Source organism: Panthera pardus, unplaced genomic scaffold (genome assembly GCF_024362965.1).
Source record: "Panthera pardus isolate Hobbes unplaced genomic scaffold, ASM2436296v1 HiC_scaffold_7, whole genome shotgun sequence".
NCBI lineage: Eukaryota > Metazoa > Chordata > Mammalia > Carnivora > Felidae > Panthera > Panthera pardus.
Window position 1 is genome coordinate 36,733,265 of NW_026527002.1, and position 26,095 is coordinate 36,759,359.

Here is a 26,095-nt window from a genome sequence, read left to right on the forward strand (position 1 = left end):
CTCCCCAGCTGTATCTGAGTCTGTTGCCCCACAACGTCACCTGCAATTTATATCTATTTTTTTAATACAAAACCTGGGCTTTCCATTTAAATAAGACCTCACCTACAGTTCAGAATAAAAATACAAACACTCTGACATGCCCCATTTGCCGTAAGAAAAATCCTCTGTGTAGTCATTGTGACAGGATTTCATCACAAGCCGTTATCAAGTGCAAACCACGATAGCAAGTTCACAAGGTTTAAATACAAACCAGAGTCAGCCTAAAATCTGAGATGCCCGCTCGGCTCTTTGATCTGAAATACTACAAGAAATCTCCTAAAAACAAAGCCATAAGGGAAAAATTACAGAAAATAATTATAAACATTCTACAATAAACATTGTAGTTTTAAATATTTCAATTCTCTGGGTTGGCATAAATTTTAGGCATCTAGGCCCTTTAAAAGGATAATGTTATGAATATTAACAGAAAAGTAACTTCATGCTTCACTCTTCGAAACATTAAAACGAACTGGACGTGTCAAATTTCCAGTAACTTAAAAAGAAAAACAAATTTTTTATAGTCCTGGAGGCAGGCTGAGTCCTACAACTTTCTCTTAAGCTTCACAAAATCTAAAATACCTAAGTGTAAGTTCGTTCAATGACAACATTCAGCAACACTTGTGAACTTAAAAAAAAAAACACAACTATTTAAAGACAGAAATGATGTATCCCACATTTTAATCGCAGAAATACTTGGGCTTTTTTTTTTTTTTTTTTTTTTGAAGTAGAGCTAGAGACACGTGTGTGTAACAGTACATGCAATTAACCACTTCTAGGAGTTTTTCCCGCCTATATTTTTTGACAACATCGAATAAGGACAGGCGGTACTTTTCTAACTCTTCTTGCATCACCTTCACCTGGAGGGACTCACGATACACCTTCCTGCCATTTCCCCCTCCCGGAAACGGGCTCAGAGAGTCTTGGGCGGGGCTAAGCACTGGTATTTTTAACCAGCGATGCAGGTGATTCTCACACTCTTGCAGACGGGTGAGCCGGTCGAGGCTCTCCCGTTCCAGAAGCCAGACTTGCACAGTCAGAACAGCGGGGGTTGGAACCCGGGCACCTGTGGTTCGGGGTATTTTCAGCCCCACTCTCCACCCCTGGCGATGGTGATGGAGGAACGGGAGCCAGAAGCGCGCAGAAGCTCCCAGCCTTAGTGAGGAAAGGCGCTAAGGTGGGTGTCCTGGGTGGGAAGGTCGGCCTTTCCGGGCCTCCTGGGTGGGAGTCCCGCGCGGACCTCCTGGGGGCGAGCCCGCCTGGCTCGGGCCGCGGAAGCCGCGCTGTACGGCGGCTGTCTGTCCCCCGAGCCGTTCCGCTGCCCGGGTTAGCAGCTCTCTGGTCCCCTCACCACCACCCCCTCTCCCTCCCTCCCTCTCCCCCCGCCTCCCCACGCGCATCCGCCCAGCCCTGCCAATCCCTCCCGGCGCGGAGAGGGCGCACGCGGAGGGCCGCGGGGCGCAGGCCGAGGCCCGGCCCCCGCCCGCCGCCGCAGCCGTCCCGCTTGGCGCGCGGCCCTCGGTCCCCGGCCCGCGCAGCCGCCGCTCGCTCAGGCCCGGCCCCTCGCCCCGGCCGCGGCTCCGCCAATCGCCGGCCTCGCCCGCCGCCGCCGCACCTGCGAGGAGGAGCCCGCGCGCCTCCGCCGCAGCCGTCGCTGCGTCCCCGCCCCGCCCCCACCACGGCGCCCCCAGATCATCCGCCGCCGGCGTCTGGCTCCCCCCGGGCGAGGAGCGGAAGCCGCTATCCCGAGGCGGAGTTCGGGGCGCCGGAGCCCGGCCGGCTGCTCAGCCGCAGCTTCCGGGCAGCGCCGGCGACGCGCGGGGCGCTGGCGCCCCGCGGACCCCGCGACCCCGGGCGAGTGGGCGGGCGCCCCGGACGGGCAGCCCAGCCGGCACAGGCGGCGGTGGCGGCGGCCGCGGTGGTCGCGCTCAGACGCCCCGTGCGCCGCGCTCCATGCCGGTGTGGTGCTGCCGCTGCTCTCTGGCCGGTCATTTCAGGTGACTTCTCTGCCAGGGAGGGGAGGGGACGGGAGCGGGCGGAGCGCTTCCCGGCCTGGATGCTGCGACCGAGATGGGCTGAGGCCGGGCGGGGTCGGGACGGGTCCGGGATGGGGGGCGAGCGCCTGGTCTGCAGCGGCCTCCCGCCTCGGCCGCAGCTGCCTCCTGGTTCCTGCCTGGTCGGGGTTCCCGCCTCGGCCGCCTGTGCTTGGGGGCTCCGGGGGACTGTCCTCTGTTGTCCCCTTTTCCTTTCGCTGGACTGTGCCAGTCATGGGACTTCGAAACCGGCTAGGCCCGGAGTGAGTCGGTTACCGCGACCTGAGACTTCTAAGTGGTGCAAAGTTTTAAGGAAGTATTGGCGAAGGTTCCTCCCTACCCCACCTTTACTATATATGTATACATATATACCTATACCTATATCTATGTGTTTATTTTAAATGCGATAAGTTACGGTGTTGAAGGGAGGTAGGGAACTCTTCTAACTGGAATGATCTAGTAGATGCTAACTTTGTTCTAAGATGTTTGTCATTGTGAGCCATATATTGTGGAAATTTGAAATAGGTGGCCATTCCAGACTCACATTATGGCAAAGTTTGTAGGGATGATCAGGTTAATGCATTTTAAAATAAAAGTGAGTATATTATGTGTTCTAGATCTAGCACACTTGGCCAGTGCTTAAGTCAGTTGTGGAAAGACCAAAGACGCTTGGAACTGGTTTTAACCCTGTGGTGAAGAAATGTTAGACTTAGCAAAGAGTAGTAAAGCACCTTACTTTGGCGTCTATGAATGTGCTAGAATAATGCTGTATAAATTTTTTCTAGTAAAATATGAAACTCAGATCAAGGGTTTTTTTTGTTTTTTTTACGTTTATTGTGGGGGGAGGAGGAGAACGAGCAGGGGAGGGGCAGAAAGGGAGAGGGAGACACAGAATCTGAAGCAGGCTCCCGGCTCAGCCCTGTTGGCACAGGGCCTGATGTGGGGCTGGAACTCACAAGCTGTGACATCATGACCTGAGCCGAAGTTGGACATTTAACTGACTGAGCCACCCAGGCATCTCTCAGATCAAGAGTTTTAAAATTGGAATTCATGGGTAGAACTCACATGGTCATGAACTTGTATGTAAAGAAAGGTACAACTGATACATTGGCTAAAAACTTCAATCAAAATTTCATGTCCTTCAACTATGAATATAAGCAACAAGCAGCATAGTATTTGTGACCTTGTCACCAATAGAATGCACATTTTCACTTCATAGTGGTAGATTTCTAGGAACACTGTATACTTATTTCCTCAAAATTACAGTACTTACACATCACTAAACTTGTTTTTTAATACAATAGAGAAGTGCAAATGTGTCACAAACTTTTTGTAACTGTATTTTAACGTAATTGGTTTCCTTGTAAATTCTATGTATCTCTTATGTGTTTAATATATTATTCAAAGAAGAGGTTCAGAGGCTTCACCAAATTGTAAATGAGTGTAAGGCACAGGGAAGGTTCAGGACTCCTTTAATAGAGAGCAACAGTCCAGGATTGCCCAGCCTCTCAGTCAATGAGTTCTGTAGGGATTTCTAAGTTCTGGCTATTTAAAAAACATTGTTTTATTTAATAAACTGCTGAATTTTGGGTTCTAGGCAAATTAGTTTGTTGACTGCTTGACAGACATTGTTTTGACCGTATCAGATCCACTTTGGAGAGTTTCAAAAACCCGTTCCTCTAGTGAAAACTTGTTAAACTGAAGCCCCTGAGAAGTTAAACATGCCTTGCAGAAAAGTGCTGTCCAAAAGTCTTTTGACCGCTTTTGGTACAGTTGAACTCTAAAGACACAGGTTGGGATTTGTATCCATTTAACCCTAGGTTGTGGATACCATACGCTTACCTCTTTTTACAGAAATTTGGAGGATTTGTCTTTCCCAAAAACAAAGTACTTGATATGTTTTGATTTTGAGGGTTAAAGGAAAGCAAGACTTGCTAGCCAAAAGGTGAAAATTATGATTAATAAATAATATACCCATTGTAAAAAAAAAAAACAAAACTGTATTGTATCTCATTTAAAAAAATAAAACATCTAAGATGGCTTCTTTAGGAAGGTGTTATAATTTACTCATGCTATTTTTTTTTGAGTGATTTTATTAGGAACCTACGTTTTAAACAGGTGGTAACTTCTGTATTTTGGATCTTACACAATATCTGAAAGGAACAGGTATTCTGAGAACTGTCCACTGACTTCTCAACCATCTAACTGTTCCATGCTTACTATTTTGGAAGATGAACAGTGTGGTGAACATTTGTAACTTTAGAGCCTTTTTTTCCCATATAGTAGTATAAATTTGGTAACAGTTTAGGATAATGTTTCCAAAGACTGTAAACACTCTGGTAATATTGCTAGATGTGAGAAAAGTCTTTTCGCTACCCAAATTTTATGCCTGTGCCATCCTCTTAAATTTGTTTTGAGACTGGACTGTAATATTTCAAAAATAAAAGATGGAAGGTCTCCAAGATCATATTTATCAAATAGTCTTTTTTTATTTGTATTGAGGACTAAGAGCATGGGGGTGGGGGACAGAGAGAAAGCAGGGGAGGGGCAGAGAGAGAAGGAGAGAGAGAATTCCAAGCAGGCTTTGTACTGCCAGCACAGAGCCAGATGCGGGGCTTGAACTTAACAATCGTGAGATCATGACCTGATTCTTAACCAACTGAGCCACCCAGGGGCCCCTCAAATAATTTTTTAACTTGATACCTAATAGTAGGACAACTATTTTTGCATGTGTGTAAAATGTTTTTACACTATATTCTATATTGTAATTTTGTATTTTCTAATTTAGTGTTCCAAATGAAGGAAAAGGAGATTTTTTTATTAGAAAAAATACTTGTTTTAAATACAACATTCATCAAATTGGATATCTCAGGTAGAAACTGAAAATGTTGATAGACCTGTGATACACTATGCATATATTATAAAACTAAATTGTAGCTGAATTTTTTTAGCAAGAATACTTGCCAGTAGGCCTTTGTTTTATCATTGCTTTATCTAAAACCAGTGAACCATACTTTTGGTTTTTGTTTCTCTTAATTCAGCTTTTTCTCTCTGTTAATCTGTATCAATCAAATACCATGCAAGTTTATTGCAAATAGTTTATGCCAGTAGTATAGATAATACACATATACATACAGTTTATACTAATGACCAGTAGGAAATCAGAACAAATTACTTACACTGTACACAGGATTTAGATAAGCTAGAATGCTGGCTCTCGTTCATGTATTAGAGTATTGGAACAGACCGGTTAAATTGTTTGAGGTCCACACACAAAACCTATTAGACCTAATAAATTAATTAAGCAACATTGGAGAATACAAGATCAACATACAAAAATCAGTCATTTTTCTATACTCCCTAGTGATGAACAGTCTGACAATGAAATTAAGAAAAAATTCCATTTACACTAGCATCAAAAAGAATGAAATACTTAGGAATAAGTTGTAAGACTTGAATAGTGAAAACTACATGACATCATTGAGAAGAACTATAAAGGAATCCCATATTCATGGATTGAAAAGCTTAGTATTCTTAATTAAGATGGCAGTATTCCTCAAACTGGTCTATAAATTTAGTGCAACCCTATCAAAATCCTGGCTGCCTTTTTTTTTTTCCAGAAAGATAAGCAGATACTAAAATTCATAGGGAATTACAAGAAACTCAGAAGAGCCAAGACAACTTGAAGAAAGTTGGAGAATTACTGCTTCCTAATTTCAGAACTTAATATAGAGAAACAGTAAGCAAGACAGTATGGTGTTTGCATAAAGATATAGATCAGTGGAATAGAATTAAGAGTTCAGAAATCCATACATTTATGGTTGGTTGGTTTTCCATGGGATCACAAGATGAAGGGGAAATTCCAGTCTCCTCAACAGATGGTTTCAGGACAAATGGATATCCACAAGCAAAAGATGTCTTACCTGACACCTCATGTGTATAAAAATTTAATTCAGAATGGATGAAAGACCTAAACATAAGAACTAGAAATCTAAAACTTACAGAAAATAGTAGTCCGTCTTGGTGATCTTGAATTAGGCACACAGTGGTTCCTTGGACACCAAAAGCACAGCAGCAAAAGAAGAAGTAAATTGGACTTGATCAGAAATTGAAACTTCTGTGATTCATAAGAAAACAAAGAAAGTGAAAGACCATCCACAGAATGGGAGAATATACTTGCAAATCTATTTGAAAAGAGACATGTGCTCTACACATGTAAAGGATTTTTAAAGTTGAACTATAGGGGTGCCTGGGTGCTCAGTCGGTTAAGCATCTGCCTTCGGCTCAGGTCTTGATCTTCTGGCCCATGAGTTCAAGCCCTGCATCGGACTCTGTGCTGACAGCGTGGAGCCTACTTGGGATTGTCTCTCTCCTTTCTCTGCCCCTACCCTGCTTGTGCTGTCTCTCAAAATAAATAAGCTTTAAAGCAATTTAAAAAAAGAAAAATCTCAATAACAAAAAGCCCAGTTTGAAAGTGGGCAAAAAATGGAAGATTTCTACAAAGAAGGTGATACAAATGGCCAATAAGTAAATTGAAAAGATGCTTAACATTATTAGTCACTAGGGAATGCGTTAGGGAAATGCAAGTCAAAACTGCAACGAGATGTCTCTTCACACCAATGAGGACAGCTAAAAAAAAAAAAAAAAAAAGTGTCGGTGAGCGTGTGGAAAAGCTGGAACCCTCTTACATTGCTGGTGTGGTTGTAAAATGATACAGCCACTTTAGGAAACAGTTTGGCAGTTCCTTAAAATGTTACAGAGTTTATGATCTAGCCATTGCATGTACTCATAAGAGAAATGAAAACATTTGTCCACACAAAAATTTATATGTGAATGTTCACGGCATTATTTGTATAGCCAAAAAGTGGAAACAACTCAAATGTTTATTAACTAGTGAATGGACAAAATATATTCTATACATACAGTGGAATGTTACTTAGATGTGAAAAGGGGTGGAGTACCAACACATCCTACACCGTGGGTGAACCTTGAAAACATGCTAAGTGGAAGAAGCCAGACACAAAAGGCTACATAATGTATGAGAGGTTCCATTTGTATGAACTTTCCACAATAGGCAAATCCAACAAGACAGAAAGTAGATTAATGGTTGCCAGTAGCTAGGGGGAGGGAAGAATGGGGACTGAGTTTTAATGGGTGCAGTAGTTTACTACTAACTAGTTTACTATTATTAACTCGGTTTATCACTTTTAGGGTGATGAAATTCTAGAATTAGTGATTGCAAAAATTTGTCTAGATTGGTGATTGCAAAAATTTGTGATTATACTAATAACCCTGAATTGTACACTTTAAAGTTTATTTAGAGAGAGAGCAAGAGAGGGGCAGAGGGAGAGAGAATTCTAAGGAGGCTCTTTGCTATCAGCACAGAGCCCAACATGGGGCTTGATCTCCTGAACTGGGAGATCGTGACCTGAGCAGAAATCGAGAGTTGGACGCTGACATGACTGGGCCACCAGGCGCCCTTGAATTGTACTCTTTAAAAGGAAATGTTTAAGGTTTGAAGGAGACCTCTCCTTAACAAAAAGAGTGATTATCATTTTTTTTTATTTCCCAGATTATATATATGGGAACAACGTTTGAGATAGGGAAATCTGGAAGAGACTGAAGGTGAGGTGTTCATCTTCAGACAAAGAATTGTGGCCTTTACAGCCTCCACAGTGATATTAATCAGGCCCGGGTATCCAAAAGGACTTTGGTCAGAAGCATCCGAAGTGAGCCAGGGAACCTGCCCTTGGCACGCTTTTTGGAGAAATATCAGAAACAGGCATGAATATAATGCACTGATGTTGAGTTCTGTTAACAAGAAGTGGAAGCAGGCCAGACAGCTAGTATACCTGGATCTGATCAGGGAAGTAGTTGGAATGATCTGAAAGGGATAATTTGAGTATAAGACACTTCTTCCAGGAGCAGTCTTCACTTTGAGGAAGAGGGTATCTATTCTGGCCCAAAGAGCCATGTATCCTTAGGGGAGTCCAGATATTTGGGGTGGAGGTTATACCTTCAGGAAGGCTGTCGGTGTATTCTGGAGAAGCCCACTCTATCCTGGTGCAGACTGGGACCTTGGGAGGCTATAGGGAAGCAGGAATTTTGGTTTTTGCCTCATCCTCTCCATTTATCGTTGTCCTCCAGGATCTGTGAGGCCTATGAAATAACTGACCCATCTCATGTTTATCATTTTGGAAATGGTAATAAGCGTACTCACCCATAGTTGGTGCTCAGTTTAATATTTCCAGATAGTGGCCTTTTACGGACTATATGAAGATGAAAAATAATTTGGGGATTCTATTCTGAAATAATCACTAGTGTGATGCAAAACATTTACTGTGTTTGGAGGATATTCCATTTATTGCGGAAGCGTGTCAGAATGTTGAAATTAGTTTCGGGATGCCTGGGTGGCTCCATCAGTTGAGTGTCCGACTTCAGCTCAGGTCATCATCTCACGATTCAGGAATTCAAGCCCCACGTCGGGCTCTGTGCTGACAGCTCAGAGCCTGGAGCCTGCTTCGGATTCTGTCTCCCTCCCTCTCTCTCTGCCCCTCCTCCCACTCATGCTCTGTCTCTCTCTCTCAAAAATAAATATTAAAAAAAAATTTTTTTAATTAGTTTCTAGGGAGGTAACTGGGGAATAAGGTAGATTAGAAATGAGCATTAATACCTTTCCGTATTTCGGGGTGCCTGGGTGGCTCAGTTGGTTGAACGTCCAACCTCAGCTCAGGTCATGATCTCACGGTTCCATGTTAAGCTCTGACAGCTCAGAGCCAGGACCCTGCTTCAGATTGTCTCCCTCTCTCTGCCCCTCCTCTACTTGCACACATGTTCTCTCTCTCTCTCTCTCTCTCTCTCTCTCTCTCTCTCTCTCTCTCTCTTTTGCTTTCTTTCTCTCTGACTCTCAGAAATAAACATTAAAAAAAAAATGTGAGCTCTTTCTATATTTAAAAAAAAAATTTTTTTTTAACGTTTTATTTATTTTGGAGACAGGGAGAGACAGAGCATGAACAGGGGAGGGTCAGAGAGAGGGAGACACAGAATCCGAAACAGGCTCCAGGCTCTGAGCTATCAGCACAGAGCCCGACGTGGGGCTCAAACTCACAGACCGTGAGATCATGACCTGAGCCAAAGTCGGCCGCTTAACCGACTGAGCCACCCAGGCGCCCCTCTATATTTCAATATTTAAGAATTAATAAGATGTATAAACCTGTCTTTTACCAAAATGCAGTTTATAATGTATAAAAACCAGTAACTTTTCCTTAAAATATTTTATGTGACTTCCCAATATACCACCTCTAGTGCACTTGTCTTTTTATTAACTAGAAAAAAGTAAGAGAGAAGCTGGCCATTCCTAGGAAATCCCAGAGAATTATAAAAATCCCCAATACAGTGCTGTCTCTTCTGTCTTTGAAGATGGCGTCTTATTTAGAACTTGTCTAGGACTTGGCCTGCTGGTAACGGAGACCTTGGCGGCCATTTAGGATTTCTGACTTTAACAATGGTACAGGTTGACATGCAAGCTAATCTACTAATTTGAAAGCATTCCTTTCAGAAAGGACTTCCTTTTCTCCTTTTATGGGACTTGAATATTTTATGGCTAAATCTGAAGACAGACTTTTATAAAGGCTCTATTGACTATATCTCTTGTTTTGTTTTTGTTCCGTGTTTGTTTGTGTGTTTGTTTTTAAAGAAACTATAGTGACACTGAAACCGAAGGAGAGATTTTTAATTCCTTAGTGCAATATTTTGGTGATAATTTGGGGCAAAAAGTTAAAGCTATGCCATTAGTTGAAGAAACTTCTTTACTGGAAGATTCGTCAGTGACTTTGCCTGTGGTAGTAATAGGTAAGTTACTAAATTTTGTCTCTTAAAATTATGGTCCTTACTGCTACTCTCTACTCATAGTTACATGGCACAAGTTCTTTGGATTGTCCTGAAAAATACTCTTAGGTTTTTTGATATGTTTAACCAATAACCAAATCTTTGGAGAGAGTAATGGGTTTATCTGATACTAGATTCTGTGTTAGAATGTAACACTCTTTGTTGAAAGACTGATATCACTCTATTATGTTATAATACTATCAACTGAGTTAATTTTGATAGCGTAACGGCAATGATGATAACCAGTATTATTAGAGCTCTATACAGAGCATTCTGTGTGCATTGTTGGATTATGCCTTACAACCTTAGAGCCCTCTGTTGTAGGGTAGATACAGTCAGGGCAACTCAGAAGTTGAGTAACTTATGCAAGTAGTAACCAGTTCTCAGTAATGAATGTTACGGTATTCTGCAGTAATGTTTATAATGACCTTAACCAGTAGCTACTGTTCTATATCCTTTGTACCACCTCAACAGATAGTCATATAAGATACTAAAAATTAAGCTATTAATAAGATCTAATTACTTCAAAACTACAGAAATCTTTATGGTAAAGTTTAACTGCATGTGTTTAACTACCTGTCACGTATATCTTGCATCTAATATTCAGACTTACCTGGTCAGACAAGTACTACAAGTACTGCTGCAGGAAAGCATTATGGGGCATAATGCACCTTGATGTCCCAAAGTTTCCTTAGTTTCTTTGATAGCCCCTTTCCAAAGTTAACAGGAAGGGGAGAAAAGTCCTGTCCTCTGACTGGCATATGGGGGATGCGGGGAAGGAAGGAAGGAAGGAAGGAAGGAAAGGAGGAAAGCAAGATTGTTCTATCCTAGGTTTCTCTCTCGGGGAGATGGGAGAGATGACGGTGTCTTTAGTGGCTTGCATCCAGGGTATCTTAGAGACCATACCTCATGTTCCATTTTCTCACTTTCATCCAATCCTGAGCCCAGGATTTTCCTTCACAAATGTATCGGCATGAGTAAAGAAACCCTATTTTTGTTTCAGCTGGGCTGTGGGAGCATCAGAAAAGGAAAAAGTACCGTGATCTGTGCCTGTCCACCTCACTCCCCCCAATACCATCTACTCGTGTTTTGCCTCAGCCAATGAGTAGCTTAACCTAACACTGTAGGACTGTTCCCTCCGCCGGAGCACAGAGCAAGAGCTCGTTTCCTTAACATACGGGTTTTCTGTTGCTGTCAAATTCCCACAAACGCTAGTGGCTTTAAATGATGTAAATTTATTATCTTCCTGTTCTGTAGGTCAGAAGTCCAACACTGGTTTCACTGGGCTAAAATCAGGATGTCTGCAGAACCACATTCCTTTCTGGAGTCTCTAGGGTAGAATGTTTCCTTGCCTTTTCCAGTCTCTAGAGGTTACTCTAATTTCTTGGCTCCTGGACCTCTTCTCCATCACCTAAGCCGGCAGTGTTGGTTCTCTCTTCATCTTCCATCATCACCTTTCCCCCCTCACCAGCGCTGGGAGAGAGTCTCTGTTTTTAAGGACCTGTATAATTAGATGGGGTCCACCTTTGTGAACCAGGATATTCTCCCCATCTCAAGATCCTTCATTTAGTCACATCTGCAAAGTTACCTTTTGCTGTATAAGGTAATAATCTCAGGTTCTTGGGGTTAGGATGGAGACATCTTTGGGAGTGAGGAAGCATTCTACCTACATATTTATTTCTCTCTGAACTGCCTGTGTGCATTTATTGCCAATGTCTGTTGAGTGTTTTTTCTTTTTGATTTAAGGAACTTCGCTCTTTGCCTCAGATCCTAATTCCCGCTATTTTGCGTTTATTTAATATTTATTTTAATTAATAGATTTTATTTTTTAGAGCAGTTTAGGTCTACATGAAAATTGAGTACAAAGTACAGAGAGTTCTTTTATATTCCCCTTCTGCTACCTCCAGTTTCTCCTATTATCAGTATCTTTTTATTGGTGTGGTGTATTTGTTATCACTGATGAAACTGTTTATATAGGTTACTATTAACTAAAATCTGTAGTTTACATTAGGCTTCCCTCTTTATGTTGTACAGTTCTGTAGGTTTGCTGAGTGTATAATGTCACGTATCCTCATGTATCCACAGTTATAGTATCTTACAGAATAGTTTCACTGCCCTAAAAGTCTTCTGTGGTCCACCTGTTTGTCTTTTTCCTCAACCCCCGACCCCTGGCAACCACTGATCTTTTACTCTGTGTGTTGTTTTGATTTATCTAGAATATCATATCCATGGAATTACACAGTATGGAGCCTTTTCAGACTGGCATCTCTCGTTTAACAGTATACATGAAAGTTTCCTCCAGGTCTTTTTTGTGGCCGGATAGCTCATTTCTTTTTTGTCACTGAATACGATTCCATTGTATGGATGCTTCAGTTTACTTATGCACTTATTGAAGGACATCTTGGTTGCTGCCTGTTTTTTACAATTATGAGTAAAGCTGCTGTAAACATGGATGTGCAGGTTTTTGCACAGCCATTAGGTTTTCAGCTCGCTTGGGTAAATACCTAAGTGCTCATTGGATCATATCATAAGACTATGTTTAGCTTTTTAAGAAACTGTCAAACTGTCTTCCCAAGTGGCTGTATCATTTTGCATTCCTAACAACTGTGAATGAGAGTTCCCATTTCTTTAAGTCCTTGTCAGCATTCGGTATGGTCTATGTTTGGGATTTTAGCCATTCTGATAGGTGGGTAGTGGTACCTCATTGTTTTAATTTGCAGTGCTGTGATCATACGTGATGAGTGTTTTTTCATATGCTTATTTGTCATCTGTTTATCTTTGATGTCAAAGATAATTTGTTCAGATCTTTTGTGTACTTTTTAATGGATTGGGTTATTTACTTTCTTAAGGTTGAGACTCAGTAGTTCTTGGAACAAGTTAGAAACAAGTACATTATCAAACAAGTTTTGCAAATATATTCTCCCAGTCTGTGACTTATCTTTTCATTCCCTTAAGAATGTCTTTTCCAGAGTTGAAATTTTAAATTTTAATGAAGTCCTGTTTATCAGTTTTTTCTTTCATGGATCCTGCTTTTGATGTTATATTTAAAAACTTACTACCAAACCCAGGGTCACCTAGATTTTTCCTGTTTTGTCTTCTAATTTTATGCTTTATTTATATTTAGGCCTCTGATCTATTTTGAGTTAATTTTGGTAAACGATGATATAAGGTTACTATCTAGATTCAGATTTTTGCATGTGGATGTTCAGTTGTTATGGTACCATTTGTTGAAAAGACTATCCTTTCTCCATTGGATTGCCTTTGTTCCTTTGTCAAAAATAAGTTGACTATATTTGCGAGGATCTAACTCTGCTCTGTCCTTTTCCATTGATTTGCTCCTCTTTCAAAATTTCCAGTTTTGTTGACCATAGTTTTATGGTAAGACTTGAGTTTGGATGGTGTTGGTCTTGACTTTCTTCTTCAATATTGTGTTCGCTATTCTGGGTCTTTCACCTTTCCATTTAAACTTTAAAGTTTTTTATTATTTTTAATGTTTATTTTCGAAAGAGACACAGAGTGCGAGCAGGGGAGGGGCAGAGAGAGGGAGACACAGAATCCAAAGGAGGCTCTAGGCTTTGAGCTGTCAGCACAGATCCTGAAGTGGGGCTTGAACTCATGAACTGTGAAATCATGAGCTGAGCCGAAGTCAGATGCTCAACTGACTGAGCCACCCAGGCGCTCCTCCATGTAAACTTTAGAATTAGTTTGTCAATATTCACAAAGTAACTTTCTGGGATTTTTATTTGGATTGCATTGAATCTGTAGATCAAGTTGAGAAGAGCTAACATCTTAAAAGTATTGAATCTTCTTATTCGTGAACATCTATTTAGATCATCTTCAGGCTCTTTCATCAGAGTTTTGTGGTTTTCCTTGTATGCATCTTCTATATATATACTTACCTTAAATATATATAGATTTATACCCAAGTATTTGTGCATGTGCGTGCATGCGCGCACACATGCACAAATTAAATGGTGTTGTGTACTTATTCTAAAATGCCACTTGTTTATTGCTGGTATATAAGAAAGAAATGACTTTTGTGTATTAACCTTGTATCTTGCAATCTTGATGTTCTAGGAGTTTTTTGGTCAGTTCTTTGGGATTTTCTACATAGATAATCAAGGCATTTGTGAACAAAGACAATTCTATTTCTTTCCAGTCTGTCTTTCCTTTTCTTATTACATTAACTAAGACCTCTGTCATGGTGTGTGTTGAGTAGGAATGATGAGAAGAAATATCCTTGTCTTGTTCTTGATCTTAGAGGGAAGGCATCTAGTTTTTCACCATTGAGTATGCTGTTAGCTGTAGATTTACTGTACTCTTTATGAAGTTGGAGAAGTATCCTCCTTCTGAGTTTGCTGAGGTTTTTTTATTTTTATTATGAATAGATGTTGGATATTATTAAATGCTTTTTCTGTATCTTTTATTTGTATTGATATTATCATATGATACTACTTCCTTAGTTTTGTCTCTTTGGTTTGATTAAAGGAAATTAACTCTGCCTCAGGTCTTAACTTCTAGTATTTCTTGTTTGATTTTCATTTTTATAAGTCACATGGTTTCATTTCTTTTCTGTCTTTTGAGTTTTGTGTCCTACTTAAAGGCTTCAGCATTATAAGTAGAAGAATTAGCCTATATTGTCTAATACTCTTATGAGTTTACTTTTCATATTTACATCTTGGAGTTTATTTTATTTGGGGCAAAACATTAGAGATGGAAGAGGATTTCCTTCCTGATAGCTGGCAGTTAGCATAGTTGGATTAAATTTTTGGTAGTTGGAGATAATAGAGAAGTGGAAACCCGGACTAAAGGAACTACAGAAATGGATGCAGTTCACCAGGGTTCAACAAAAAATCCAGTTTAGTTTTAGTTTAAGCAAATAAAAATATAGGAAGATGGTATTAGGAGATCAGTCTGGTCTGATTGAGACCAGAATATGGTGAGCACTGGATAGCTAAAAGCAAGCAGTGAAGGCCTTCCAAATGGAGGGGGGCAGCATGATGAGGATTGTGTGTTATCAAAATTCATCTGAATGTAGAATGTGAAAGGATTTTGGAATAGAAGTGTGCTCAAGTCTCTTGAGGAGAATCAAGAGACTTTTATCTTCTGAGATTATAAGAATTGACACTAACAAAGACAGCTGAATGGATATAGTGATTAAATAGATTTGGAATCAGAACCTGATTAATTTAGGAGTTTGTTAGCACCAGACTTTGAGAGGGGTTGATATTTAAAGGAAAGGGCACCTGAATGAAGGAACTCATGAATATGCTTTTGAACACATGATGCACCTGTCTCCACCTTTTTTTTTGTTTGTTTGTTTTTTGGTAATAGGAAATGGACCCTCAGGAATCTGCCTTTCTTACATGTTATCGGGCTACAGACCATATTTATCATCAGAAGCAATACATCCAAATGCAATCTTACATAGTAAATTAGAAGAAGGAAGACATCTTTCCATTGTTGATCAGGTATTTATTTCTTACATGTTAGTGCTTTTGCCTTTTTTTTAATACTCAAGGTTAGTTTTGTACTTTTATAAGCATTGTATTTTTTGTTTATTAAAAAAGTTCTTTTTTAATGTTTATCTTTGAGAGAGACAGAGACAGAGTACGAGGAGGGAAGGGGCAGAGAGAGAGGGAGACACAGAAAATGAAGCAGGCTCCAGGCTCTGAGCTATCAGCACAGAGCCCAACACTGGGCTCAAACTCCCAAACTGTGAGATCATGACCTGAGCCAAAGTCGGATGCTTAGCCAACTGAGCCACCCAGGTGCTCATAAGTATTGTATTAACTTAATTGAAAATTCTTTCTTCTAGACAACATTTTCTAGCATTTTTATTTTCGATTTGTAAATATAGTCTGCCAAGTTACTTCTGTTTATTTTCCTTTGATTAAAGCAGAATTTCCCAAATTATTTCCTGGTGGGAATTTTAGTAGGTGCCCTATGTTCAAATAAGTTTGGGAAGTGCTGCTTTTTGTTACTGGAATGTTACAGTAAATTTTCAGTAAAAGGATCTGATTAGCTTTGTTTGAAATCCTGTCTTCTATTCATTTGACCAAAGCATCTATGAAGATCTCAAGGTGTGTTTTGGAGCAACACTCTCTAGGAAGTGCTGGATTTGAGTAATGGCTTTCATTCACTGTTAAAATAGCTGGGGTGTTTTAGTTTTAGTTTTCTGGTTTTTCCTTCCAACTCTGTCTGCCTTTTTTCTTTTTTAAAAAATTCATCCAGGACTTAGAATACCTGTCTGAGGGCCTTGAGGGCCGATCGTCCAATCCAGTGGCAGTCCTTTTTGACACACTTCTTCATCCAGATGCTGACTTTGGGTACGATTATCCATCCGTTTTGCATTGGAAATTAGAACAACATCATTACATCCCTCACCTAGTTCTCGGTAAAGGTCCACCTGGTGGAGCTTGGCATGTGAGTATGTTTTGCTTAGCATTTTAGTCCGTGTGAGTTATTATATGTCATCTTGAGAAGGCTGTTTGAATTCTGAAATATTACAACATGAAGTACAGTGTTTACCACGTTTGTATCTGAGAGTTTTAATGCTGTTCAATACAATATGGGTTACGAGAAGGTAAGCCAAATTTGATTACTGATAGTCTTAGCATAAACTTCTCTATACTGTTTTACAAGAATTCAGTAGAAAATACTACAGCAGTGGTTTGCACAGTAAAAAGTTTTAAATTCATTTTAGACTTTACAAAATCTCACACAGCGTCTCATCCCAATGAAGTTGTATTATTGGGCTGCTATAATGATATAACATAGACTGAGTGGCTTAAGCAACAGATAGGGTTTTCCATTACCTCAAGTTTTACTGTCACCTTCAATAACTACATATGTGACACAGAAGCAACACCCTAAGCTCTTAGTCTCTTATCTCTTCATTCTTAACGATCTCTTCCATTCCTCCTTAGACACAAACTCCTGGGGTTCCACTGTAACTCCTCAGTGAAAATCTAAATTCTCAAATATCTTTGTGACCACACCTCTTGATGCTTCCAGCTCCATTACCCAGTTCATACGGTACCCAGTTTTCAAACAGAGCATTTGAAACTCTGGTCTTAACCTCCTTACCTACCCCAGCTTAGGTTCTATAGTCCCTTGATTTTAGCCATTCTCCTTAATTCCCTTGCCTCATTGTCCTTCTGCTACACAGGCTTGGCAGTAAAAGCAATTCATGTAACTGTCAATTTTATCTTTTCCTATACTTGTGCTATTAAATATTGCCAGAAAAAAAGTTGTACAACTGTGAAAAGTATCCTCCAACCTCATTTGGGTCCTGAACACTGTTTGGTAATCCTTTGATATTTACTTATTAAATGTTCTTCTCAAACTTCTATTGCTTTTTTAACTTTCCTATTTAGAAATATTCTTAATTCCTATGTGATGGATTCTATTTTCTAATTTTGTACTCAAACCTACAAACTTATCTCCATTCATACTGCTTCCTTGTTTCTTTTCCCTGTTAGAGTGGAAATGGTATCATTTCTATCTGAGGCTTATGTTCCGACTGTATCCTGTATCCCTGTCTTCTCCAGAGACGTTGTATCTTGAGTTTCTCTGCTGGCTTCTGTTCATCAGTATATGAATATACTAAAATTATTATCCTTTATTGAAAAGTTTTTAGGGGCGCCTGAGTGGCTTAGTTAAGGATCCGACTTTGGCTCAGGTCATGATCTCACAGTTCATGAGTTCAAGTCCTGTTTCAGGCTCTGTGCTGACAGCTCAGAGCCTGGAGCCTGCTTTGGATTCTGTGTCTCCCCCTGTCTGTCTGTCTGTCTGTCTGTCTCTGCCCTCCCCCCACTCATGTGCTGATTCTCTCTCTCAAAAATAAACATAAAAAAAAAATAAAGTTTTTATGTGGAGCGCCTGGGTGGCTCAGTTGGTTGAGTGTCTGATTCTTGATTTCTGCTCAGGTCATGATCCCAGGGTCATAGGATTGAGCCCCATGTCAGACTCTGTGCTGAGTGTGTAGCCTGCTTGAGATTCTCTCTCCACCGCCCTCTGCCTCTCTTGCCTGCTTATGGCCCCCACCTCTCTCTCTCTCTCTCTGTCTCAAAAATAATAATAACGATAATAAAGTTTTTATGTGCCAGCTTATCTGTATCCTTTGCTTTAGAGCCAACTTCTTGAAATAGTTACCTATCCTTTATTTCTCTGCCTTTGCCTCCTATTCCTTAGCTCACTTGACTGTAGCTTCTGTCACTGCCTTTTCTCCTGGAGCTTGTTTTTGAAGGTCAGTAACTTCCTTTTTGCTCAGTCTGAGTCTCAGAATGTATCCCTCCTGACCTCTGCAACATTTGGTAGTGTTGATATCCCTCTTAGATTCTCTGAACCTTTCATCTCCTCGTTTTTCTTCCTGTTTCGTCACTCTTTTTCAGTTACCTTATGTACTGTTCTGTAAACTCTGTCCCAGGCCAAGGTCATCTCTTTATATTCTTCATTCTCCCTGGCTTTCCTCATATAACTCCACTGTCTTGCACTGAGTGATTCCTGAATCAAGAACCCTAGCCCAGATTGTTTTCTCTTGTATATTCACCTCGTTACCTTCCCCTGATTATTCCTTGGTGTTCTCAAACTCAACATGCCTAAATAGTCATTTTTATTATCAGGTTTCTTAAATTCCTTATGGAATAGCACTGTAATGTAGTTACTCAAGCAAGAAACCTTTCTTGATTATTCTTTCCTCAACTCCCACTCTAAATCAATTATCCTATCTTTTCCATATTTTTCATAAACATATGGTAAGTCTGTCTACCCTACTTTTCCCCATTGTAATTATAATTTTGCTCTATTGGCCATCGTCATCTTTGACCCATATTATTGGAAAGGCTTCCTACTTTGGCTGGGGGGGGGTCCAGGTTCACCATCAGACTCTAGATTCACTAGGATTGACAGGATTCCTTAAAGGTCTTGTGCTCATGGTTATAGTTTATTATAGTGAAAGGATACAGATTAGAATCCTTAAAGGGGAAAAGTTCATAGGATGAAGTCCAGGAGAAAACAAGCTCCAGTTTCTAAATGTTCATTTTTACTGGAGTTTTACTGGGGATGCACTTAATTCTCCCAACAATGATTGGTGACAACGTGTGCAAAGAGTTGCCAATCAGGGATGCAGGGATGTTCACCCACACCTTGGTGTCCACGATTTTCTGGGAGCCAGTCATGTAGAAAAGCAGTGGCCACATGACTGATCTCAGTAACTGATTGCCTTGCCTCTCAGAGCAAACATTGGTGTTTACCATAAATCTTGTTGTTAGGATAAACTACAGTTATACTGGTACAGCATGGCCCAAGTCCTCTGGCCTACAAAAAAAAATCACTCATTATGTAGAATAGTCAAAGCACTCAGTGTTGCTTTCATAGGAGGCAGCCAAAAGCCAGTCCTAAAGACAGACCTGAGTAATGTGTACAGTTCAAGCAGCCCTAACCTGTTAATACTTTCCTGCATAAGGCTGACCTTCTTTTAATTCCTTGAAGGCACTCCTGTTCTTTCTCTTTATAAACTGTCACATGATGTCTTTATCCAATCTAGAATATTCTCCCTTCCTTTTTAAAAGATATTTAAAAAAATTTTTTTTTTTAATGTTTATTATTTGAGAAAGAGACCGAGTGTGAGCAGGGGCGGGCAGAGCGAGAGAGAGAGAGAGAGAGAGAGAGAGAGAGACACACAATCTGAAACAGGCTCCAGGCTCTGAGCTGCCAGCACAGAGCCTGATCCGGGGCTCAAACCCACAGACCGCAAGATCATGACTTGAGCTGAAGTTGGCTGCCTAACTGACTGAGCCACCCAGGCGAGCCCCTAAAAGATATTTATTTTTGAGAGAGAGTGAGAGTGGGCATGAGTGGGGGAGGGGCAGAGAGAGAGGGACAGGAAGAATTCCAAGCAGCCTCCGTGTACTCTCAGTGTAGAGCCTAATGTGGGGCTCAGTCCAGGAACTGTGAGATCATGACTGAGCCGAAATCAAGTGGGATGCTCAGCGGACTGAGCCACCCAGGAACATCCTCCTCCCTTTTTAATATTACACTCCTCACAGCCCATTTGTGTCCTTTAAGAAACAAGCTTCTGTTTCTTCTCTTTCTATATGCTCCTGTCAGGTTTGCATCTCTTAATATACCAAGTGTCCCTGACAGCAGGCATTCATGGCATTTAGATCACATAAGGGAAAACAAGGCAGATAATGAGAAAAGAGATCAGGGACTAGGGCTCTCAATTAACCGGAAGAACTGGTACAGGGGGAATAAAGTTGAGATTATTGACAGAAAGTGGACTCTTAGTGCCCTAAGGGTTTTGAGTTCCAGATAAGACAATTATGGCTCCAGATAATTTCTGTATACAATAAATTCTTGTTTCCCTTCTGATGTTTTCCGTCTTCTTGGTTGTGATCATAGTATCAGGCCCAGCCTGCCTCAGAGCGGTGACCACTTGCTGCCTTCTCTCCTGGTGGTGACCTCTACACACTGTCATAGATAATGGGCTTCACATGGCCCAGCATATAGTAAGTGCCTGGAAATGTTAGTAATAATAAGTACCATTCCCAGTACCGGATTGTTCAGAAAACAGGACAAGAAAAGTTAAGAAAAAGCCATAGCCTAAAAGAAATGGTTGAGAGAGATCATTGGGGTCATTGGGACAGGCGCTGTTGGCCCTTGGGCTTGTTGCTTTGAAGTGAGCAAAGCAGACGGAAGTGGGACAAGGGAGCTTGAAGGGCTCACTTCCTTAAAGGCAGCATTAGCCTCAGCTGTGAGTCTGTTCTTAATCAGGTAACCACTGCTTATTTCCTTAGTTTTAGAGAGGCTGCTGTATCCAAGCCAGCTTGGACTTCACAATTATAATTGATGGAGGGGGGAAGGCTGTTTCACTGCCCAGTTTTTAGAAATCTGTTAGGGGCGCCTGGGTGCTACGTCAGTTAGGCATCTGACTCTTGGTTTTGGCTGAGGTCATAATCTCGTGGTTTGTGGGTTTGAGCCCCACATCGGGCTTTGTGCTGACAGAATGGAGCCTGCTTGGGATTCTGCCTCTGTTCCACTCGTTCTCTGCCTGTCTCTCAATACATAAATAATTAAATAAATAAAATGAAGAAAAATCTGTTAAAATGGGTAGACATCTAAAGTGTTAGAAATTAACTTTTTTCCTCTTGTTTAAAAAGTGAAATTACAGGGGCGCCTGGGTGGCGCAGTCGGTTGAGCGTCCGACTTCAGCCAGGTCACAATCTCGCGGTCCGTGAGTTCGAGCCCCGCGTCAGGCTCTGGGCTGATGGCTCGGAGCCTGGAGCCTGTTTCCGATTCTGTGTCTCCCTCTCTCTCTGCCCCTCCCCCGTTCATGCTCTGTCTCTCTCTCTCTGTCCCAAAAATAAATAAAAAACGTTAAAAAAAAAAAATTTAAAAAAGTGAAATTACAGATTTCCTCTAACATATTCTGTATCTGAATTATATTATTTTATAGGCCGAAGCTGTCAACATTGTATAGGCATCTGGCAATATGATAAACTTGTTTTATAAACGTATAACTTTATGAAAGAAGGAATATAAATACTACAGAATGATAAAAGTATTTTTAATTTACACAACTACTTCTTTCAGCTCTCCTTATCCACATTCTTAATGATAGTGAATGAAGATGGCTTTGGTTTTTTTACAAATCCATGTTACTGCTTAAATGTGTTTGTGCACTTTTTATTCAAATAGAATATGGAAGGTTCCATGTTGACAATCAGCTTTGGAAATTGGATGGAGCTACCTGGACTTAAATTTAAAGACTGGGTATCCAGCAAACGAAGGTAAATATGGAGCTGTTAGAATCCTTTGATGTACAGTGGGAAAGTCCATTGGCAGTTTCCAAAATATTTGTGATCCTGTCTTGGAATAGTATAAATTCATGTGTCTTTCAAATAAAACCTCTTCATAGCCAGTCATCATGAGCTAGTTTCCATTTAGAGACTAAGCACACACAGGTAAAGGCTTGTCTACAGATTGGGTTTCTTTGACTTTTGTTAGTTATGGATTTATCCCACTCTCCTGTTAAACCACTCTGTTTAGTTTCTCATCCACCCACAAATCCTTTCTACGCTTATTATCAGTGGATATACACGTTTGTGTATGGATAGCTCACGTATACGTACTTACAGTGTTTGGCTTTCAGAGTAGATGAGTGTATGTGCTTAATAATTCAGAATGATGGAATAAGCCAGAATCTGTGATGTGATTGGCTACACTGTTGGCTACTATAGAGGTAAATATTTAATAAGAAATATGAAAATAGAAGGAACTGAGAAGAAATCTCTCCTTGGAATAATATAATTTTATTTGGGAGGAAAAAACCCAAAATTTAAGAAGAGAAATAATATGAAAAACCTTATATTCAAGGATAGTAGTATTAAATTAGATAATATAGAGAAACCTAATTTGCTCACAGAAACAAAGTAAAGCAGGAAGTTACTTAACCTTTGCAGGGTTGTAAACATTGAGTGCTTGACTTTTTGTTAGATAGAAACCATATTAATCCATGGAAATTATCCTTAATTTGAGAAGATTTAAGGAGAACAAATTCAGACCAGCATGGGCCATAGAGATTAAACCTTTCAAATATTCCTGTTGGGATTTTTTTTTAAGTTTTATTTGTTTAATCTCAGCATTCAACATGGGGCTCAAACTCACGACCCGAAGATCAAGAGTCACACATTCTGACTGAACCAGCCCTGCTTTTGGGTTTTTTTTTTTTTAAAGGAGTTTTATATTGGTTTGAAACGAAAAGTAGCAAAATCAAGCAAGTTGTACAATTTGATTTTCATAAGCAAGCAAGTGAAATTGCTCAACATTCTTCCTTTTGTGATAGGGGTAAAAAAGGGAAGCCTTGGGGCACCTGGGTGACTCAGTTAAGCGTCCAACTTCTGCTCAGGTCAAGATCTCAAGGTTTGTGAGTTTGTCCGCCGTCAGCGCAGAGCCTGCTTTGGATGCTCTGCCTCCCTCTCTCTGCCCCTCCCCCACTTGCACACACTTTCTCTCTTCATCTCTCAGAAATAAAAATATTAAAAAACGGGGGGGGGGGAAGCTTTATGAGTATATGCCAAAAGTATTCATTCTTTTACATTGGGCACATTGTATATCGAAGCAATATGTGAAGAATCTTGTAATTAAATACTGGCTTTGGGTCTGCTGTCCCGCACCTTTTCCTGCCCCTCCCCCACGCACGTGCCTGCACACCCACTTACATGTGCTAGCTCTCAAAAAAAAAAAAAAAAACTTTTATGAACTTCTAGTTACAATTTGTAATGAATTATGTGAAATGATTTGGTATGTTTTTACTGCTACTTATTCTCTAACTGGGGCCCAGTGAGGGTTACTAATGCCTATTGCTTTAACGTTCAAGTGGAAAATGAATATGCTGTTTTTGAATAAAAGTACATAAGTGTATTTATAGACCTCTGTTAATAGGAAAATACAGAATTGTTTTATCTACTTAGATATAAGATGATTTTATTCAGAAGACCGATAAGAATTCTTTTCAGTCATTAGGAGAAAATAGCAACTTAGAAAAAATCATGTCAGAATCCTATTATCTTTAAGAATCATGTATTGTAGTTAGACCTGCAGTGTAATATCAATGTTATAATCTAAGTCATTCTATTATAGTGTGTAGACTGAATAGTATATAGACTGGATTATTTATAGTTGTGAGATAGATTGTAGTCTGAATTTCCACATTTTAATTCATTTAAAAAATTCATTGGTAAAGGTGGCTCATCTGAACAGATTCTATGCAAAGCCCTGGGGAAACATGCATTAAAATACAGTCTCTACCCTGGGGGGACTGACTGATAAAACTAATTCTTTAGTTAAAAATGTTTAACTTTGTTAAAGAAGGCTTTCTCTGTTAAAGGATAATTTATACTTAAGATAGGCAAAATTAAAAAGATCTATATCATAGCTTACTAGATGGAAAAGGAATAATCATGGAAACTATCAAAGTACTATCTTCATAGCATATTTTTCCTTTTTTAGGAACCTAAAAGGGGATCGTGTTATGCCAGAGGAAATAGCTCGTTACTATAAACATTATGTAAAGGTCATGGGTCTGCAGAAGAATTTCAGAGAGAATACTTATATCACCTCTGTATCAAGACTCTACAGAGATCAAGGTGAGGGTGATGGACAAGACAGAAATATTTCAACGCAGCATTTACAGATAGAGAAGTCAAAACTTATCAAGAGAAATTGGGAGATCAGAGGTTATCAGCGAGTAGCGGATGGTTCCCACGTTCCCTTCTGTCTCTTTGCTGAGAACGTAGCTCTGGCAACTGGAACGCTGGATTCTCCTGCCCATCTGGAAATTGAAGGGGAAGATCTTCCTTTTGTGTTCCATTCAATGCCTGAATTTGGAGCTGCTATAGGCAAAGGAAAGTTGCGTGGCAAAGCGGACCCAGTGTTAATTGTGGGTTCCGGGCTTACTGCAGCTGACGCAGTACTGTGTGCGTACAACAATAATATTCCTGTGATTCATGTATTTCGCAGACGAGTAACTGATCCAAGCTTAATTTTCAAACAGCTTCCCAAAAAGCTTTATCCAGAATACCATAAAGTCTATCATATGATGTGTACTCAGTCATATTCTGTAGACTCCACTCTTCTTTCTGCTTATACCAGTTTTCCTGAGCACCATGTGCTTTCCTTTAAGCCGGACATGAAATGCATTCTTCAAAGCATCTCTGGATTGAAGAAAATATTTAAGCTGTCTGCAGCAGTAGTACTGATAGGTTCTCATCCCAATCTGTCTTTTCTGAAGGAGCAAGGGTGTTACCTGGGCCACAACTCAAGCCAGCCCATCACATGTAAGACTAATCCTGTGGAAATAGATGCATATACCTACGAATGTGTTAAAGAAGCCAACCTTTTTGCATTGGGTCCTTTGGTTGGAGACAATTTTGTTCGATTTTTAAAGGGAGGGGCATTGGGTGTTACACGCTGTTTAGCTACGAGGCAGAAGAAAAAACATTTATTTGTGGAAAGAGGAGGAGGAGATGGGATAGCTTAAAGTGAGTTTACAAGTAATTAATATGGACAGTTTACCATTAAAGGTTTTTTAATAGTGGTTTTGCAGTGTACTGGCTTGAAGTTTCTGGACTTGAATGAACTGAAGAGAGCCTCAAGCTATCTGTAGTAACTATTTTTTACAGTTACAAGAACTTGGCATCCTGATTTATATAGTATCAAAGGTATCACTGTCAGACCAATACAAACACTGCCAATTTGGTATACTTTAAGCGCTTAACAAAAACGTTTTTTCTTCCAAGACTTATTTTTGGTGATCGTTTGTGGTTATGTTTGATTCCAAAATCTGACAGCCTTGAATAATGGATAAAACCATACAGTCCCATTAAACCAGAAATTGTCTTCACTGTATATTCGAGCAGCAAGGTGACCTAAGGGTGGTCTAAAGACCAACATTAGCTTCATTTGTAGCTTGGTAGAAGTGTGGACTTTCAGGCCCCACAACAGATTACTGAAATCAGAAACCGCATCTAATGAGATCCTCAAGGAATCTGTATGCTCATTTAAGTTTGAGGCATATTGGTGTAAAAGAACTATAACTTAGGTGTGGTGGGGTGGGCAGAGTAGGAAGCATTTATAACTCAGGTTTAATTTATTTTGAAGGATCAATTCTATAAATCTATAATTTATTACCAAATATGGTATTTTAAAAATATTTTTATTGTAAACTTGGTAAGTACTTCATATTCTTAGCTTCTAATAATTTAAAGAGTCCAGTAATGCTGGCATACACTTAAACATTCAGAAACCTGCCAAAATATTTTTGGAGATTTATTCTCTCTTTAACATAACAATCTAACTTGCAATTCAATAAATTGTGAAAACTACTTATCCCTGTGTCAATTTTGAGTTACTCTGTCATTAAAACTAACATATTTGGGCAAAAATACTTACAGTATTGTACTATTATTTAAGGTTAAAACCTTTCTTTTCCATTCTCACATTTATTTAGATGTGCTTAATGTCTGTATTTTCACACAAGTCCCCAGAATTTGTGTTAGGCAAAAAACGTCCGTCTTCTGAATTTCTTAGTTAACCTTTTTGTAGTGGGTTTATTGAATAGCTAGTCCCTTTTC

General features: G+C 40.1%; 1 protein-coding gene across 2 annotated transcripts; it reads left to right on the top strand.

The window, feature by feature from the left end:
- Positions 1–964: 964 nt before the first annotated feature.
- Positions 965–25,846, top strand: OSGIN2 (oxidative stress induced growth inhibitor family member 2). Of its 2 annotated transcripts, none has more exons than XM_019453416.2 (6): positions 965–1,213; positions 9,766–9,920; positions 15,291–15,427; positions 16,191–16,382; positions 21,660–21,751; positions 23,973–25,846. In XM_019453416.2, the coding sequence occupies exons 2-6, from the start codon at positions 9,854–9,856 to the stop codon at positions 25,000–25,002; spliced, it is 1,518 nt and encodes a 505-aa protein (XP_019308961.1). In that variant the 5' UTR covers positions 965–1,213; positions 9,766–9,853; the 3' UTR covers positions 25,003–25,846. The 2 variants fall into 2 exon arrangements, with proteins under 2 accessions (XP_019308961.1, XP_019308960.1); XM_019453415.2 differs by lacking the exon at positions 965–1,213 and adding an exon at positions 1,882–2,033.
- The last annotated feature ends 249 nt before the right edge of the window (positions 25,847–26,095 follow it).

What these genes read in the sequence shown, in the direction of transcription:
- OSGIN2 (XM_019453415.2), top strand. Translation starts at nt 1,990, where the DNA reads ATGCCGGTGTGGTGCTGCCGCTGCTCTCTGGCCGGTCATTTCAG. An exon ending in ATCTTTCCATTGTTGATCAG is followed by an intron (nt 15,428 to 16,190) that starts GTATTTATTTCT and finishes AAATTCATCCAG; the next exon opens with GACTTAGAATACCTGTCTGA. An exon ending in CACCTGGTGGAGCTTGGCAT is followed by an intron (nt 16,383 to 21,659) that starts GTGAGTATGTTT and finishes TTATTCAAATAG; the next exon opens with AATATGGAAGGTTCCATGTT.